The following is a 16,775-nucleotide window of genomic DNA, read 5'->3' on the forward strand; positions in this document are numbered from 1 at the left end:
AAAAGTAAGCAATGGAATATTGACCAAACAGATAAGAGATTAATGTGATTGTATTTATTCATGATATTTATGTAATTTGGCATTTCTTCTGATTTCAGCCGTCTGCAAAAACTCGTTTTCTTCCTTTTTTTTTTTCCAAAATTGTAAACTTGATATTTTGGTTTGAAGAGACAAATTTTTCTGATTATATAATTTGCTGATTTCAGCCTCATAGTGGGCAGCTGTGCACTGGTTTTAGCAAAGCCGTGCAGCCCACCTCAGCCCCCTTCCCACACGCGCTGCCCACAACGTCTTGTTAGTTTTGCACAGATAAGGGCACACAAACCTACTTTTTTTGTGATGTCTTCACTGTATAATGCAGTCATGTAGGTACCCACAATAGCTGCAAAGCTTGGCCAAACGAAGGAGGTGGATTGATATCACTGAGTCACATTACTTTCTTAATGTTGCCAGGTTTGCAAAATACTGCGTTTATGTACGCGTTGGAGGGCAGGGTAATTTCTTGTTCAGACTTGTACTTCATTTTCAGTGAAGACACTTTCTCTTTACAGTGCGAGATAAGATCCTCCAGTAACTGACACACAGTGCTTTCCCCTGTCTGCGTTTCAAACTAGGCGTGAAGAATCCCTTCGTTATCAGAGGAAGCATTTTCGATGAGTCCTGTAAACTTATTGATAACTCGTAATAATAGCCAGGATTCTGAAATTGACAGAAAAAAATGTAGAAAATAAAACAAGGCAAATGAAGCTTTCCATTAGGTTACATACTAAAAAAATCTAAAATAATTAAAATTGCAATTTTACATTTAATCCATTTTAAAATATAATGAATATTAATATTCTGATTTTTTTATTATTATTTAATTGTAATGTGAGTTTTTAAGCATTATCTCCATGTCATTTATACTCAGTTGACAAAACTGTTATTTTTTCCATTTACTGGGAAAAAAAGTTTGACCGAACACTTAAGGCCAAATTTTCAGAAATTACATGTAACAATTGTCTTCTAATTTCACGCTTAGTCTGCAGCTACTGTTGGTTTTGCCTGTGTGAACTGTGTGTACTGGCAGGCAAATCTGAATTTACAACCATATTTGAAGATAAGTTAAATAATGTTTGTGACTAAAGCACCTGGAAAATCTAACCTATTGTAACTGACATGTAACACCTCATAATCTGAATTCAGTGATTCTGAGACGAAAAACTATGTGTGTTTTTAAAGTTCCCAAAGTGTATGAAACTGAGTTTCACTCATCTCCTATCCAGTGGTCAACAAGGGCTCTCACCTGGTGTCATTCCAATCCAGATCTCCCAACACACACCAGCAGTTCCCTAACACAAGCTTCAGGACAAGTACCTTGAGTATAAGCGACTCCGCGTTTCCATACTGGGGCTTGCTGCGAGCAGCTGGGTGTGCTTTTGGTCAGGGATCAGCTTGACGTACCTCAGTATGGGAAATGTATGGGGTGCAGGAAAAGGGCAGGCAGAAGATAAAGAGGGAGGGACAGAGGGAGGGAAAGGTACCGAGACTTTACAGACCTCAGTCTGCAGAGAGAACTGGTGGAACAAGAAGGAAGATCACCTTTCTCAAGCTCCAGTACCTTCTTTTTGATAGAGACACGCTGATTAATCAGCTCTGAAATGCTGACAATAAGTCAAGCTTTTGTAGTCCTGATCATTTTTCTGTTAATTGTTGAGTTTTTCAAACTGCGAAAGGCATGCAAGCAATTACCTCCTGGACCAACTCCTCTCCCATTGCTTGGGAACTTGCTGTTGCTGAACTTTCAGTTTCATCGGGATCTTCTGATGGAGGTATTTCTTTTAAGATGCTCTAAATTGGTTAATTTTAGTCACAGCTTAAACAAAACTGATATGTTACTAGCAAAGTGAAGTTTTTAAGTCTTAAAAAGTTACAGACGATGTCTGGACATATACAGATCAACTTGATTCTTAGACTCCTGCGTTCACTTGTGTGGAATATGTCAACTTCATGAGGAACTTAATGTTCTTGAGAATCAAATAAACTCGGGGACAGGTTTTCCAACTTGTTATTAAAGTTGGAGGATACCAATAATTGAAAAGATGCCTCTCCATTGCTGATAAATCCATATGTGTTACTTTTTAAAAGTCTGACACACTGGTATTGTGAAATTTGATCATGAGGCAGGTAATATGGTGTGTGTGTGTGTGTATGCTCGTAATAGGGGAAGGGCACACACTCCCCATCTTCCAACACCTCCTTAAAACTATTTGTTTGACACTTGTTTTTAGAGACAGCTGCTCCTCCTGAGGCAGTCTCAGTCCCTCCCTGTACCCCGGCAGTAATTCTTCTAATGGTTTGCAGGTGACTCTAATTCAGATCTATGCTTGAGACGGTACGCTCAGATCACCGGGTGCAGTGCAGACTCAAACAGGCAGTGATGCTGTAACAGGGAGAGTGAAAGCCAATGTCTAAAGAAATATTTGGAGAAGCGAGAGACTAGAGTGATCAACTGGATGTAATTCTGGTGGTCTACCACCTCTTTTGTAACATCGTGGCTGTGTTGGAGCAGAGTCCCGTTCTTGGACAAAGCTTTTTCCACAAATGATTGAATTTCCTCTGTCGTACACCTGACCCTGCTTGGATACCTCTGCTGTCTCCAAGGGTCGGTGCTCTCCTCAGTTCCGTGAGGAAACCCTGGGCTCAGCTGCAGCCCACTGGCACTTCATGGCTGTTGCCTAGTTTCTGGCTCCACCTCCTCTCCTGGAGCACGCAGATGGAGCAGGGGTTTAATTAGTTGTTTTCCTTTTGGAAAGGAAGGAATAGCCGGACGCATAGAGCCCCCGGGAGGCATAGAGTGTGGCTGTTCAATTAACAATGCACAAATGTTGGCGTTGGATGTGATGCAATGTAAAATACAAGGTTTTCTTTCTTTTGCTGCAGTGTTGCTGCAGCCTGTGCTTTGAAAAGAAAATCACTTCCCCCTAGGTAAATAAAATTGGCTGCTGAACCCTCGTTCTCAGAAAAACTATGTTCTCTTTCTGCTTCTAGCTATAATTATCTGCATGGGGATGATGTTCTCGGCACAAAACTGGCCATTGGGCCAGTGAATAGCAGATGCAGTGTCTATTTGAGATGTATGGGGTTCATCTGTTCCTTTCTGGCACCTTTTCCACTTACAGCTGGCAAAAAGTCACGGTAACATATATACTTTGTGGTTCGGGTGGGCCCCATTGGTCATACTGAATGGATATCAAGCAGTGAAGGACGGCATGACCACGCACCCTGAAGATGTTGCTGGGCGGATGATATCGCCTTTCTTCAAAGCAATGGCCAAAGGAAAAGGTGAGATTTTTCTGCCATAAACAGTGCCCAGGAATGTTGACTTGGCAAACTACTCTGCCTTGTTCACCCATTATCTTCCCTTTCACAATGCTCTTCCATCAGATAGTGTCAAGGTCCTCCATTAGCTCTTGAGAATAACTATTTGCTGTGATGCCTTTTGTCCTGAGCTTTCCCAAGCCCGGGAAACACTCCAGATCAGGCTGTTTCTAGGCGACCTTTTTGCTGTGTTCAAGATGTACGTGATCCCAGTTCAGAACTCAGCAATCTTCCCTCCTCACGGAATAATCCAATTTCCTGCATGTGATTTTGCTATAGATTACATGAATGCTAAGCTTGTTTATGTATTTGGTAACCGTATATATTATGGTTGCCAAACATCTTCCATCATGAGCAAGAGACCTATAACGCCTTCCTTCAGAAGTCTTGTTGCTGTGTTTGCAGCCACTCTTAAATGTTTTGATTGTGAGAGCGCCTCCGACACGCAAACCCCCACTTCTCCTTAGTGTATTTCAGCAGTTTGCAGTCTTTCCTTTTTCCTCCCCTGCATTTGCCATACTAAATCAAACACAGATCTTCTAAAAAGGCATTGTAAGATTTTATTTTTTTTTTAAGGCATCAAGAAATGGAGCAGTCAGCAAATCCTTAGGTTGCTCTTTTCAAAGATTAACTACAATCAATATTAAGAACATGTGGTATAGTTATAGTTTAGGTATGTTTGGCTATGATTTCTGGTTACTGATAATTTTGCCTGAAGAAAATTGTATCACAGAGTATTCCCTAATTTACTCCGCGTATTTTATAATATATTTTTAAATTAATTGTTCACGTCTGTGGCAAATATTAATATGCCAGGAAATACCCTCAGGTATTATACTGGCAAGTGGTCACTCCTGGAAGCAGCAGAGACGCTTTGGTATAATGACTCTACGCAGTCTGGGAATGGGAAAGAAAGTCCTGGAGTATCGAGTGCAAGAGGAAGCCGCTTGCCTGGTGGAGTTCTTTGCGAACCTAAAAGGTATCTATCTGCTAAGAAATCAGACACTTTTCAGTCCTGGATCCGTATCTTCAGTATGCAAACTTACCAACCCCTTCCTAGGATGGGGGTAGGTCCAGAGTGGTGTATCCAAACTTACCTAGTTTGGATATACCAGTTAGAGAGTAGTACCACAAGTGGGAATTACTTCCTTAAAAAGCTGTTCATAGACCTAATTACAAGGGGAGCTCCTGAAATTCCACCTCCATGGGCTAATCATTTGTCTATGACGTGATTGTACAGTGATACAATGTCACTGAACTGCATAGCCAAGCCGTTCTCCGACTGCCTACAATAGGTAACTAAAGAGTATTACAGAGCTTAGTCATTTCTCTAAATTTCAATGACATTACCATGAGGTAAACTTGGGATTTTAGTGTTTGTCTGGCTAAGTAACTGTTGGCAAGAGAATCAAAGAAAGTAGGAGGTGGGAGGGAACTTCAGTGGATTGTCAGGTTCATCCTAGAGTCCAAGCCAGGATCACTTCTATCCAAATAATTTTTGATGGATGTCTGTCTCATAATTTCAAAAAGAATGCTCAGACTGAGATTTTATGATCTACCGTTCACAGCTGAGACTGTAATAATTTTATTATGTATACCATGCAGTTCCTATCCATCTGTTCTTAAACCTTCCCGAGCTCCTTCAGTCTTTCTTCTTAAGTATTTTTTACATTTTTGAAAACATCTGTCACTGTCTTATCTTAGTTCAGCTCCTGTGACATTTCTTCCTTCTTACATTCTGACTTGTTGTCTTCCACACAACTGAGGACAGCAGATTTGATATGATATCATCTAACGGATCTTAGTTGTACAATGTTATTTCACAGGAGGGGCTATGGGATTGTTTTAGAGGTATGAGGAAACAGTTTAACAGTGTCCTTTGCTCTAAGACTGTTTTATTTTCATGCATACACATCAATGTCACATCTCTATCCCTATTCATGCCCCAGCATGAATAAAGATGATAAAGAGAACGTTTTATGTAATCTCTAATAACATCTTGTCCTATTTGTATAAGAAACACCTGAAGAAAACACTGAGAGTGAGTATCAGTTACTGTGTTTGCAGGAAGACCTGTGGATCCCTCTTTCCCTCTTTTTCATTCTATTTCAAATGTAATTTGTGCTCTGGTTTTTGGATATCGCTTCTCTGATGAGGACAAAACCTTCCGTGAACTGATCAGTGCCACAGAGAATTTATTCAGATTTGCAGGCAGCGTTGTTCATCGGGTGAGTAAATAATTTGGTATTTTTTTCTGAAATAGATAGAAAATGAGTCTTCACTAAATACAGAGCAACTGGCAAATGCAACTGTGAGCTAAGAGGTGTCCTTGGGGATCTTATTACTGCCTCCTTGGTTTTGAGGCCATTTTTAAGAACTCTCTTGTTTCTTTGCAAGTTTCGGGGACATGTCTCTCCTGACTCCTGGCTTTTTTAGTCTTTCAGCATTTTTGAGACTGTTAGCAGAAACCCTTAAACTTAATTTGAGACTAGAGTTTGGGATAAATTTGAACTCTGCAGTGCTGCTCCTCCTACCTTGATTTACTTCTCTCCTCCAATGAATGGGTATGATTGAATTCACCGTTCTGCTTTTTACTACTCTGGAAATTGTATGCTGACAACTTTCTTTCTTTTTTTTTTTTGACTCCCTCACAAATAATAAAATATTCATTATTAATATTTCCATTACTTCACTATAGCTTGCAATTCACACGTTACAAAACCAATATATACATTCTCTGACAGTCTCACAATTCAAGTTCTGTCAGAGATTTTTTTGGTAGGTACCTCCCACAACGTACTATAAAGGCCAGCTTTGTACTTGAAGTGTCTTGAAATGCACTTGAAGTTTTACCCATGAATTCGGCTTTGTGGTTTAGACCCTTAAAGAGGGACAAGCTGGGTGTAATGGGGACTGTGGATGGCACAGCAAATTCCATTGACATTTGAGGTTTATATGAAAAGGCAAACTAAAATGCTGATGTGGTAGTATACATTTTCAAGAAATCTATCATATGAGAGTAGCACTATACAGCCTTCCCATAGTGAAAAACAGATAAAATTTGTGGATGATCAAAGCCAGGAGACCTTAACAATGCAGAGGAGGTTCAGAACACCCTGCTGCAAGAGTTTGTAAGCATTGTGTATCTGAGTCATAAGAATGGAACAAGTTGCAATAGGACAAAATTAAATTATGAAAAATATTAGGAATTAATGAGATTAATATCTGCTATGAGCTTAGAACATTTCAGTGCAAAGGTTAAGAGGAAAGGGGCTGGTGTAAACCAGCAGATAACAGGATGAAAAAGGCAAATGTTAACAGCACTATTTTCCCTTTAGATTCAGAGAAGTGTTAAAGCAGGTTCTGGTGTATAATAATCTGTGGGACCTTGGGCACCTTACAAAGTGAGTCTGGAAACAAACGTAAAGAAGTGTTAATGCGATGACCTACAAACTATCACTTAAAATTAGAGAGACTTTACTTGTTAGGTCTGAAAGAACAAAGAGAGGAGAGAGAAATGCTGTTTGCTTGGCAGGGTGGGATGGCAGATGCTGCAGAGAGAGAGCTATCCAAGCCAGAGGATGATACTTTCAGTTGACACGTGTGTATAAATGCGCTCAGCAGGCTGAAGATGTAATATTTCTAACCCTCAGAACAATTATTGGTCCTGTAGCAGTCATGAGGACTTTACAGAAAAAATTAAATCAGCTCTGAGAGTGATACCCAGTCTATACTTTCCTTGTCTGAGCTCTGTGAGCTCCACGAATTCCACCAGTTTCTTGAGGCTGCAGACTTGTTAATCTTAGTAGCCACACATTAACCAGAAAGGATGCCCTTACATTTTGAGTGTGTGGGAGCTAGGGTCTACAAATGTGCAGGAGTCATGTCTTCTAATGATCCGCAGTAGTCAAGTAAACGTACTGGCATGAGCAGTGCTGTCAGTACTGCCTTGACCCTCAGAAGTGTGTCAAAATTACTAGAAAAGTTTTCCCACATGATGGCAAAAATCTACTCAAAGGAATGCTAATTTGCTTATTCCACTATTGACATTTCCAGACAGGACAATTCGGCCTTTTGGTGTTTCTTAAAACAGCTTTGTTACTGACAGATAATTGACACAACCTCTTGTATGTCACTCCTGCAGGTGTACGAATTGTTACCCTGGTTGATGTGCCATCTTCCTGGTCCTCATAAGAAGGCGTTATCTGGCTATGATGTGCTGAGCAATTTTGCAAGGAAGGAGATCAGAAGACACGTGGAGAGAGGGATGCCAGACGAACCACAGGATTTCATTGACTTTTACCTGGCTGAGATGGAGAAAGTAAGTGTTTGTTCTGCCCGATCACACATTTATGGAGTATAAGGCCAAACAGACCATTAAATCATCTAGTCTGACCCCTTCTTATCAGTTTCTTACATTTCATAGGCTTCTAAATGGGAATACAGTAGCTTGGGACTTATCAACGCATGTCTCCCAGAAAGGCTCACAGTTTTATGTTTTGGTTACCTAAACAAATTACCACAAAGTATGTTAGGGTGTGATCTCATGCGCTATCATCTGCTTTCCGTAAAAATATCCACATGTACACTTCAATCCTGCAGTAAATAGGAGATGTAGTAAATGCCTGTAGGTTACATAACTTTGGTAGACTACCTCATCTTCTACAGCAGGGTACTTCATGTTTTCAACAGGATTAAATAGGCATGCATAGATAATTACCCTGAAATAGCCGACATGTTTCTTTGGGTTTCAGTGTGTGCCCTAGCACTGGCTGTCCTTGTGCTCCACAACGGTGTGGTTCCTCCCACCATGGAGGGAACCATTCGTGGAGGATCTTCTCTTTTCTGGAAACTCTCTTTATGTCCTGGTCTGAGGAGATTTTCCACTCTTAAAAGGATTTCCAGGCTACCCTGAAATCCCTTGGTATCGTTCCTGCAGCACCAAAAAGGGAATAGTCCTTCCACCTCCAGCCCCGTCTCTTTCAGCAGTTACACCCCAGCAATCCCAACCTACTTAATTGTTTGACCAACCTTGGAATAGGTATGTTATACATCACACCTGTCAGCTTTCTTGGCAGATGGATGCTGTCATCAGTAGGTCTTAAATGGGATGCATTTGGAGGTCCAAAGCCTGTGTTACCTCTAATTTCCCCACAGTTTGGGACACGGTTGCCTTGGCACCTGTATTCAAATTGGAGGGCCTAGGAAACAATTTCACAAACAATGCCATAACAAGTTGTTAATCTTCTTCCTGGCCCCTGCTATTTTTTTTTTCCATAGCAGGAAGAAACTCATGAGCCAGAGGCTCTGCTAGGAGCATCAGAGTGTCTGCTTCAAACTTAGTCATTTTGGGATACTTTTGGGAGCTAAAAGAAGCATCTCTTTCCTAGGGTAGGTGAAGTTTATGTAGCTTCTACCTCTGGTCATAAGCTTTCAGCTAGTCAGGCTGCTGTGTTCTCACAGTGGTGACTTATGGACTCTGGAAGGAGCTGATACATCCTTCTGTACATTATATCTGAATGAGTATGACAAGATTTACTAAAATAATCATTTTAGAGGCAAAGATGCAACTTTCTCTGGTGCCAGGGGTGCAAGTTATTGCAATTTGTTTGTTTTAAATGTTTTTGCCCGCTGTATTTTCTCTAATTGTTTTTATATTTTACTCCTTCATTATAAGAAGAAAATACTTGGGTACCTCTCTCCCACCAGTTTACATCTATCCTGAACTGAGAGAAGAAATTACTCTCAAGATGTTCTGTTGAGATCCATTTATTCAGATAGGTTTTCCTTTGGTATTTGCAAGCACTAAAATACTGGAGAGACCAAGGCACAAGAAGAGACACATTGTGGGGCACTTATTTAGAAGTACACTCTAGGCTAACTGCAAAACTTGTAGTGTGCTTTTCAAGTTTTTGTGATTAAGTCAACAGGCATAAAATTGCCATTTTTAAATGAAAGAATATTCCACCTCATGCAAAAGAGCAATGCAGACTTACCATGTCCACTTGGGAAACTATTAATCTCTTAGTACTCATCAAAAACTGTAATTTTGAATATTCTTTGTGCATATGCCAACTGTGGAAATAAGGACTCTTGCACAGGAGGCATACCGGATGACCCAACTTCTGTGCTTTAACTTCAACTTTTTATCATCATCTACAGACTAAAGATGGGGTGAAGCCCAAGTATGATGAAGAAAATTTGGTATATGTTATAAATGATCTTTTCCTCGGTGGATCAGAGACCGTAAGCACAACATTGTACTGGGGACTGCTCTATATGGTAGTGAATCCAGACATCCAAGGTGAGAGGCATTCTAGGCATTCTTGCTGTGAAATGCTGCAGGTACTACAAGTGTTAATGGTGGCTGAATATAATAAGTTGCAGGCACAAAAGCCACTAGTTGAGCCTGGCTTTCGCTCTCTGAAAACACAAAGAATGGCAGGAGAGGAAAAAAAAATCAGAAGCCCATCCTATAACCTGACCAAACCCGGTGGCTGAAGGCACTTGCAGTGAGACAAAAGTTAGCTCCTTGCAGTGACAAGTCAGTGAGGTGCTCTGTGCGGACAGTTCGCAGGCTGACTGACGGCAGCAGGAACAGAGATGAGAGCTCTGAGAGTCCTGTCTGCTCCAGACATCCTTCAAGTATGAGGAGTGCTAACACAGCTTTGCTGTGTTTTCCACACAGCCAGCCTACACTCCCTTCCCCTCCTGGCACAACACTCCTTGCTGAGCACACCAATACTCTTAACAACCAATACTCCTAACAACCCACTGGATCCCTTACTGGACAGACCAGCTGGACAGATCTTGGCAGGTTACGAAGGGCTGCAGGTTGCCCTAAGGAAGGCCCATGGTCCCTGGTAGAGCTGGCTGCGTCTTCCTGCATTTTTCTTGTCAGGAAACAGATAGAGAGATGCAAGATAATTTGCACAGCGCAAATCCTTACACTTCCTTGGAGAATGCGGTGACTCCTTCCTGTCTTTGCTGAGTGGTTCATGCACAAGGCTAAGGCAGTGGGCATCCATTGAATATGGGTTTTTCAGGGGTGGCCTCGAGGTTTACGCAGAGCATATTCAGGGTGTAACCAGCCAATGGTGCTAGCATCTAGTCTTTAAATAACCAGTAATGTTTGCTGCAGTTTGTTCACAAAGCAGCACACAACCCTTAGGAGCAAACAAAACATGACTGTGGAACATCTGCGAGGGATGGAAAGACTGTAGGAATAGAAAAAGAAGTTTAAGGGGAAGATTCTGGCTACCTGATATGCGGAGGTGGTGTTTTTCAGGCAGGAACTGCTGACAGTACACACAAACTGTCGCTTTCTGAGTTAATGTTGCAAAAGATGTTGCTTATCTAATTAACACCGATTCCATGAATGCCTCTGTACATCCAGGCTGTTTCCTCTTCCACATCTAAGTCAGGAAGAGAAAGGACATGGCCAGGGTTTAAGGAGGACTCGGGTACTCCTGGGGCTGGTGGCTCTTCCATCTGCTGTGCTTTAGCACTGAAAGCAAGGGAGATACCTGTATTCCCACAGCCTCAGTAGGAGGATGAAAAGACTGCGTCACTGAGTGCATATTTGCATCCAAGGTTTTAGGCTGATTAAGGTGTTGTTTGTTCATACAGTATGTTGCCATACTTGGACCAACTCTGCTCAACTCATCCCTTGCACTGGGAGTTAATATCTGAGGCATTTGTGTCAATTTTGCAAATGAGATTTAGATTTTGAGATAAAGTAAACTAAGCAATCCCTATACAACATCAAAACCTGGAGCTGGGTGACTCGCCCTACACCCACCAAGCATTCTGTAAGATAAATGTCAGAGCTGGAATAAGTACAGTATAGTCCTTGCTTATGATTCTGGACCACACTGTTGGGATTTTTTTCCTGTTTAATTTTATTTTCATATATTAAACTCAGGCATCAAATCATATTAAATCACAGGTTATAGACTTAGTATACTATGTTGAAATAATACATTTTCCTGTTTCTCTAAGAAAAGAGACTAGTTAAAATATTTTAAGCATTTTTTCCATTTGAAATGTTGAATATTTCTCCACAGAGAAAGTGCAGAAGGAGTTGGACGCTGTTTTGGATTCTTCACAGTTAATTTGCTATGAGGATCGGAGAAAACTGCCCTATACTAATGCTGTGATTCATGAGATCCAACGCTTCAGCAACATCGTCTCTGTCGGCATGCCCAGAGTGTGCGTGAGGAACACAACATTGCTAGGATTCCCCATCAAAAAGGTACAGACAGGTTTTCAGCCTCTGTTCTTTCTTTATCAGAGAGACATTTAGCTTTACTCCAGTTTTGTAACCCGTTTTCCATCTATAAACTATTCACCCTGTAACCCAGGAACCCCAGCCTGGGGAAGGGTTACCATTTGTGGCTCCAGGAATGAAATAAGTCTCTTGCTTAGTGTGTTGATGCTCAAACAGCTGATAAGACCCCTTCCCCTGCCACGGAAGCCTCAAGCTCCTGCCCTCTGATCAACAGCACAACCACAGAGACCAGCTCTGCTTGGCTGGGGATGAACTGAGAGGAGAAACTGGTTTGCCAAAGCACTGGTTAAGACATCCCTGCCCAACCTGGCAGTGCCAGCACTCCTGGGATGGAGAAAAACTTGTGAGAGGACGGCTCATAGCTCCACTGGCTCCATGAGTAAGGGACCTGCCTGAACATCTAACAGCAGAGAGCTTGCTGGCTACAGCTGACAGTGAGGGAATTGCTCCCAAATACTGCCTAAGAAACACGTTCACAGCCAGTAAGGCATTTTTTAGAGTGACATAAGCTATGCTGGGTGCCAGTTCTCACTGTAAAACACTAGCAAGAAACAGGAATTGGTTGCTTTTATTGCAAGAGAGATGGGAGAGGCCAGCACCATTACTGGCATTTGGGACTGGCCCCACCTAACTCATTTTGTGGTGAAGGTTTCACTCTTTTGTCTGCTCTGACAGCCAGGTAGCTAAGGCACACAAACTGGTCTGCTGGGAACAACCGGTAAAGAAAAAGCCTGATGTACCACTGCTAAAAGGGCTCAGAGGTTGTTGTCAGTGAAGTATTCAGTTATTTCTGGATGCATTTCTCTCTCTCTTTTAAGCCCAAAAAGAGATTTCCAATGCTGAGACGTGAATATCAACAAAAGAGTCCTACTAGAAGTGTTATTAAGATTAGTAGTTAAAGTGGTCACAATGCAGTTGTACCGACATCACTAATGCTGTTAACACCCACTGACTTAGCTGCAGGGCTGAGAACCGATAATTTCCAACTCAGAAAATGATCACAAACTCACATCATATCTGCTTATTACAAAGAAATGGCAACAAGCAGCAGTTTTATCCACCAGGCAGAAACTGATGGGCGAGAGGCTAGTAGTTGGAACTGAATCGAGTTTCCTCCTTGCAGGGCACCATCATTATTCCAAATATAGCATCTGCTCTGTACGACCCTGAGCAATGGGAGACACCTCGGCAGTTCAACCCTGGCCATTTTCTGGATAAAGAAGGAAACTTTATACCTCGGGAAGCCTTCTTACCATTCTCAGCAGGTAAATGCACTGGCAGTTTGAACCAACCCAACGGATTAGATAAGAACACAGAAATGTGAGACTATGGTATTTCTTCTGAAAACATCATCTATCTCTGCCATCTGCTGCTTTTAAAGAACAATACTGGCTTGTATCTGCCAAGTAAGGTGCTTCTGTGCTGTCAGATCCAAACTGTTCTTAGGCCACTGCAGTGGGAATCCCACTCAAACTCCTGAACCTCCTAGGCTTATCGCATGCTGCAGTAATCCACAAGTTTTGTCTGTAGCATTCTTTATATTATTATAATTTTTCCTGAGAAGCAATGTGTCTTGTGTGTACTGGAGTTACTTGCAATCCCTTTTAAAGGAACAAGCTGAAAGAAAAGCAGAACACATCCTGGTAAACAAAGGATTAAGGTCTTGCTTACAGAACTGCAAATCCAGTTGCAAAAGAAGGAAATAAGATAACAACACACAGTTAGAGATCACACTTAGCAATAAAGTTCCTTTGGCTTTTTCTTTCCTTTTATTTGTTTGCTAATCTGGAAATGTGAATGTATTATTCACGTGTCCTCTCATGCCATTGGTTCCAATGAGGAACCCTTGAAAATTAACATTAGGCCTCTTGCTTTGCCTGTAAAGTCACCAAGCCTTTGTTCAATTGCAAATGCCATTGCTAAGTAATGCTGATCTGCTGACTTTAACTTGCTAAGAAAGCATGTGCAAACAGCTGTCAGATTCTTTTTGTATGACCTTGAAGCTCAACATCTCCTGTAAAAGGAAAATAATTTTCTTCCAGGGCAAGCAAGGTCAAGACAGAAATGACGGTGGTACCTTGGGGATTTTCATTGAGTTTTTCATTTGGTGTTTCCTAATCTATGACATTGGATGGGATATTTCTGAGAAAGAATTCACGAAGTTTTAGTTTTGTGGCTTTCATGATCCTGGCCTTGAACAAAAAAAACCACCTCTGCTTATAACAACAATGAACAAAGTGATTATGAAAATAAAAAATTCCTAGGCACTCACTGTTCTTACCCTCTTCCTTCTGCAGGGCACCGTGTGTGTTTGGGGGAGAATCTAGCGAGGACTGAGCTCTTCATTTTCTTTGCCAACCTGCTGCGGGCATTCACCTTCCGGCTGCCTGAGGGGGTGACAAAGGTCAACACAGAGCCCATTTGGGGGGGCACGCTGCAGCCCCACCCCTACAGGGTTTGTGCCATTCCGCGCTAGGCTGCACCACGTCACTTAGCAGCATGAGACAGCCACCTTTACTTCAGTGAAATTCCTCTCAAATGTATGAATCTTCTTCTACTAGCCAGGATATTGATATTAGTCTATCCCAGGGCTATTCAGAAAGCAGACGCAAGCCAAGATCCAGACTACCAGTAATTTTGGTCTTGTCCTTGTGAAAGTCCCAGATATTCTCGCAAGGATCTTAACCATTTTCTCCTCTTGGAAAGCACTTGAAGCAAGACACTATGGTTGCCAGCTGAAGCCAACGTGCTGTGTCTCCTTGTCCTAGCCAAGCAGAATCGTCATGATGATCACTCCTGAGCAAATCTCTGTGAAATTCAACAAAGGAACTCAGCAAGAGCCGAGTAGGTGTCATTTCTATGAGTGGTTTGGTGACCTCAAGTAACTTGACTCTGGAAAACACACTTTTAGGGCCCTATTTTGGTTTTAATGTCCTGAACCTAGACACTTTAATTTGTTGACAAGTTGCAAAAAAGAACCCCCCAAAAAACAATACCCAAACCCCGGGAAACACATTAGAATGCGAGTGCATTAATGTCTGAATTTGATATAAGTATCTACCATCTAGAAGATAAAGAGAGTCAATCTGAAGTTGAAGAAAGAAACTTAAATTTGGTGCTTACTAGCAATGTGGATGTGTGACTTGGGAGCATGACCACTGTTATAATGTACTGCCACGTGATTTGTTGTTTAGTTGCTTGGTTTGTTTTTTTGGGTTTGTTTTGTTTTGTTTTGTTTTAAATGAGCTTTCTATGGTGTAAAATAACTTCCACTATCAATTCTGCTTGTATGAGGCATAAATGTGGGATGAGATATTCACTTTTCCAGTGGGTTTCACTGCTAACTTTGCAGCAGAGGAATGTAGAGACTTTGGAAGACAGCCTCTAGGGGCTATCTGAATGCTCAGATGTTTCCCGTTTTCTCTGGGCCCTTTTATTCCTTCATTACAATCCATACCACACTTCCTGCTCTCCATTCAACCTCTTTCCAATCCTCCTTCCCAGTTTCAGTTCCTACTCCTACCTACCCTTTATCCATACAAACTCTACTTCAAGATTCACCTTCCCTTTTGGTTTCCCACTGCTTACATCCTTTCATCATATCAAGCTTCTGTCTCCTCTAACTCTTTTCTGCACAACTATTAGTAGAGGAATCAGTGCTGAGCTGAAAGCAATGACCAGTGAGTTTCCAGGATGGAGCTTGGAAGACCTGATTTATTTGTTCTTCGAGGCTCTGGACAATGAAAAGAACACATGTGTTCAAAGTAACTATGGAGGGCGCACTGGAAGTAATTCAGTGTAAGAAAAGACATAAATGATGACTTGATGCAGGAATTCTAAAATATCTATTACTTAATGTAGCTGCTCGCTGGCACCAATTCAACTCAAGACTGAGACAGTTTAAATATACAGCTGGAGGTGACAGCCAAGTTCAGCTGTAGCTTTGTTAAAGCAAAATGCTGTAGTATTCTTGAATGCAAATCACTTTTGGAAAGGATTCAAATGTTGGAGTTGAGTAGAGCTGTCTGTAAACACTGCCATAAAGTTAGGGTTGAATTTGTATGAGGACCAAAAGTGCTTTTATGTTGGCATATAAACTATTTGCAATTAAATCATTGCAGTACATCTGAACTTCCTGAATTTAAAATGGAGGAGACTGTTACTAAAACAAAGTGAGAACTATTGAAAACCAGGCTGAGCTGGACCAGATCCTGGCATGCCCTGTAGCTCTGGCAGTGGTCAGCTCCAGTACAACCCAGTATTGGCAGGCTTGCTGGGCTGGAAGGCAAATCAGGACGCCAAGGGGTTTCACAAAAGCAATGTCTGTCACAAATAATCTAGCCTGTTACTCCACACACCATATCAAATACTCTTCTAGGGCCTACACACTTCTGCTCAGCCTCCTTTCCAGCTTTATCTGCGCTTGTCCTCCGCCCTACCCTCCCACACCTGCTCCTCTCCACTAACCCTGCTAGAGATGGTGTCTCTCACTGCCTTTGCCCACTCCTCTTGTCATCTTGCAACTCACTGAAGACGTTAATGATAAGATGTGTGTAAAGCTGGTTGTGCTCAAGGGCTGGAACATTACGTCCATTGAAACCGAAGCTGTACTCAGTACTGTTGATAGATTGCTTCCCCGTGACTAGGCAGGACTCAGGAGTGGCACAAGGTGGCAAGAACTGGTAATTTACTGCCCATTTCATCCCCTCAGGGACCCTGTCCACCAGTACAAAGAAGCACATTTGATTTTGAAGAGTGTACTAAAAACTAAAAACTGGCAGGAGCCCCCCAGCTCTCCCTTCAGGAGACCGAGTTTCCAGACAGTCTTGTACAACCGTTTTGCTGTTCCTGAGCAGTGGAGCCAATGCAGTGTGTGTAGCCTCTAGTAGCCTCTAGCCTACTAATATGGAGTAGTCCAGATGGGTCAGACCGCCAGACTGTTTTCTGGGCTAGTGCCATAGGTCTGGAAACCTACAGCACTAATTTACACCCATGTATTCCCATAAAGATTTGAAGACAGCTGATGGTGGAAGGCAAACAGAAACTTAGGAAATTTGATAAAATTAACTTTGCGCTTCCTCTACTCCATTGGGAAGCTTGGGAGTGTTTCTGGGATGGAGAATAA

General features: G+C 41.9%; 1 protein-coding gene across 1 annotated transcript; it reads left to right on the forward strand.

Annotated features, from left to right (window-relative positions):
* Positions 1-1,640: 1,640 nt before the first annotated feature.
* Positions 1,641-14,126, forward strand: LOC134517530 (cytochrome P450 2J4-like). The gene is made up of 9 exons (XM_063339116.1): positions 1,641-1,811; positions 3,162-3,324; positions 4,190-4,339; positions 5,428-5,588; positions 7,505-7,681; positions 9,523-9,664; positions 11,427-11,614; positions 12,774-12,915; positions 13,948-14,126. The coding sequence occupies exons 1-9, from the start codon at positions 1,641-1,643 to the stop codon at positions 14,124-14,126; spliced, it is 1,473 nt and encodes a 490-aa protein (XP_063195186.1).
* Positions 14,127-16,775: the final 2,649 nt, after the last annotated feature.

The sequence above is a fragment of the Chroicocephalus ridibundus genome, chromosome 6 (genome assembly GCF_963924245.1).
Source record: "Chroicocephalus ridibundus chromosome 6, bChrRid1.1, whole genome shotgun sequence".
NCBI classification, from domain to species: Eukaryota; Metazoa; Chordata; class Aves; order Charadriiformes; family Laridae; genus Chroicocephalus; species Chroicocephalus ridibundus.

Coding starts and splice junctions, on each gene's coding strand:
- LOC134517530 (XM_063339116.1), top strand. CDS start 1,641: ATGCTGACAATAAGTCAAGCTTTTGTAGTCCTGATCATTTTTCTGTTA. Junction 3,325..4,189: donor AGCAATGGCCAAAGGAAAAG/GTGAGATTTTTC, acceptor AAATACCCTCAG/GTATTATACTGGCAAGTGGT. Junction 12,916..13,947: donor CTTCTTACCATTCTCAGCAG/GTAAATGCACTG, acceptor TTCCTTCTGCAG/GGCACCGTGTGTGTTTGGGG.